Genomic DNA, 2,728 nt, shown 5'->3' with positions numbered 1-2,728 from the left:
AAAATGATTTCTATCCCTTAATTCCACATATCCTGAGAGAAGGTTTTTTCAGCCTTGTATCATTACCAATTAGAAAAAAGTACCCCTTCTTCGGGGCCACATGCAATTCACAAACCTCTCTCCAGACTTCAGTTCCTCCACCTTTAAACTAAGAGGTCAATGATTCCCAAGACTGGTGTGGATCAGAAGTACATGAGGAGGAGCATTTCTTTAAAAAGCAAGCAAACAAAAAACTAATCTCTATGATCATCTACAAATGTAGGACTCAACAATCTGTATTTTTAACCGGCAGTCATGCTATTTTGGGCCTCCTGCTACAGGGCTCTGATGACACCTGGTGTTCCTAATAGAGTTGGCAGTAAAATTGTGATGATCTACAGTGTGGCGTTGGATGTTCTGGGAAGCTGAGTAGATTTACATGTGACGATGTCTGCAAAGCATCTAAGTGGCACTGGATGGCATGTGACTCAAGGCCCCACTCAACCTACCCCGAGGATGTGAATTATGAATGGGTCCTGACCATCAGGTATGATTTTATTCCTTGGGCCTGAGTTCCAGAGAAGCAGAGGTGCAGACAGATCAGCTGTGGTTACAGGAGGCAACACATAAGGCCTGCGCTGCTGATCAGGCTTCCGGAGACTTTGGTGGGAGCTCCATGTGGTAGGCTCCAGAAATTCAATTTGGTCAGATTTTTCAGAGAAGAGGGCCAAGATCAGATAAACTGATTTATACTCACTAAACTCACAAAATACTGAAGTGTAAACCAGATACTGTATAAGAAATAAAACTGTTAAAGATATAAGTGACTTTGTTTTCACGCCAGTACATTCTCTTCCTATAAGACTCTCTGTCCAGTTATAATAGAAACGTGCTGGGAAAGGAGGAACTAGATCCATAGGAATGGGCCACATGACATCAAAGGCCAGTGTCACTGAGCTGTGCTAGCCTGAGGTCCCAGTTATGACAGAGACTGAGTTACTCAGAGGCCCCTGCTTCCCTGTAAAATGCAGAAGACACACAGCATAGGAAGACATACAATTTTTGCCTTAGGTATATTAATATCATTGACTACGCAGAAATGTCTTTTATAAAGTTTCCTCAGATTTTCAGGTTCTGCATTTCATGCTTTTGACTGATACACAGCCTAACTTTATATAACTTGGTCTTTTAGTTGAATCCCACAGGTTAAGTTTATTTACAATTTTAGGGACATCATATTGTGATCCCCATGTATTGACTCAAGCAAGCCATCAAAAAACCAACATGTATTTCTGCCTTCAGTATTTTTAGCGATAAAGGAGAGTGTTTGAAATGGAAGCATCCAACCAATCTGCTGTGACAGAATTTGTTTTGCTTGGCCTCTCTGCCCACCCAAAACTAGTGGTGCTCATCCTGTCCATGTACCTGGTGATCCTGCTGGGCAACGGGGTCCTCATCCTGGTGACCATCCTTGACTTCCGCCTGCACACGCCCATGTACTTCTTCCTGGGGAACCTCTCCTTCCTGGACATCTGCTACACAACCTCCTCAGTCCCTCTAGTCCTAGATGGCTTCCTCACTCCCAGGAAAACCATCTCCTTCTCAGGCTGTGCCATGCAGATGTTTCTTTCCTTTGCCATGGGAGCCACAGAATGTGTGCTCCTGGGCATGATGGCATTTGATTGCTATGTGGCCATCTGTAACCCCCTTAGGTATCCTGTGGTCATGAGCAAGGCTGCCTACGTGCCCATGGCTGTCAGCTCCTGGGCGGCTGGTGGAGTTAACTCTCTGGTGCAGATCTCTCTTGCAGTACAATTACCCTTCTGTGGGGACAATGTCATCAACCACTTCACCTGTGAGATCCTGGCTGTCCTGAAGTTGGCTTGTACTGACATCTCCATCAATGTGATCAGCATGGGGGTGGCCAATGTGATCTTCCTGGGGGTCCCAGTTCTGTTCATTTTTGTGTCCTACATCTTCATCCTCACCACCATCCTGAAGATCCCCTCCGCTGAGGGGAGAAAAAAGGCCTTCTCCACCTGCTCTGCCCACCTCACTGTAGTGGGCATCTTCTACGGGACTATTCTTTTCATGTATGGGAAGCCCAAATCTAAGGACCCCTTGGGGACAGACAAGCAGGACGTTTCAGACAAGCTCACCTCCCTCTTCTATGGAGCACTGACTCCCATGCTCAACCCCATCATCTACAGCCTCAGAAACAAGGATGTTAAGACTGCTGTGAAGACCCTGGTGAGTCAGAAATGCTTTGCCCAGTGAGAGTAGGAGGAAGCAGCCTATCTTGTGGTTCTGTGCACACAGATCCCCTAGGAAATGGCTACTTGATAAGCATAGATTTGTTCAATGGTCCTACACATCAGTTTCATCACAAAAGTGCCCAAACAATGCATATCAGCATGGGGATTTCCTGAATGACTGACAATGGAACATCAAGTCTTTATTTGTTTTTTTTAAATTTTTTATTCTTATGTTAATCCCCATACATTACATCATTAGTTTTAGATGAAGTGTTCCATGATTCATTGTTTGTGCATAACACCCAGTGCTCCATGCAGAATGTGCCCTCCTCAATACCCACCACCAGGCTAACCCATCCTCCCACCCCCCTCCCCTCTAGAACCCTCAGTCTGTTTCTCAGAGTCCATCGTCTCTCATGGTTTGTCTACCCCTCCGATTTCCCCCACTTCATTCTTCCCCTCCCGCTACCTTCTTCTTCTTTTTTTTTCTTAAC

General features: G+C 45.4%; 1 protein-coding gene across 1 annotated transcript; it reads left to right on the top strand.

Annotated features, from left to right (window-relative positions):
• Window positions 1–1,311: 1,311 nt before the first annotated feature.
• Window positions 1,312–2,256, top strand: LOC123849381 (olfactory receptor 13C7-like). Its single transcript, XM_045881983.1, has one exon. It carries the CDS (start codon window positions 1,312–1,314, stop codon window positions 2,254–2,256), a length of 945 nt encoding a protein of 314 aa, XP_045737939.1.
• The last annotated feature ends 472 nt before the right edge of the window (window positions 2,257–2,728 follow it).

Source organism: Mirounga angustirostris, unplaced genomic scaffold, assembly GCF_029215605.1.
Source record: "Mirounga angustirostris isolate CCGP_5_RB_7025 unplaced genomic scaffold, mMirAng1.0.hap1 SCAF_15, whole genome shotgun sequence".
Classification (NCBI taxonomy): Eukaryota; Metazoa; Chordata; class Mammalia; order Carnivora; family Phocidae; genus Mirounga; species Mirounga angustirostris.
This window is presented reverse-complemented; position numbering and strand designations above follow the sequence as displayed.

Bases quoted from the DNA above. Each gene is read 5' to 3' on its own strand.
- LOC123849381 (XM_045881983.1), top strand. From the start codon at position 1,312: ATGGAAGCATCCAACCAATCTGCTGTGACAGAATTTGTTTTGCTTGGC.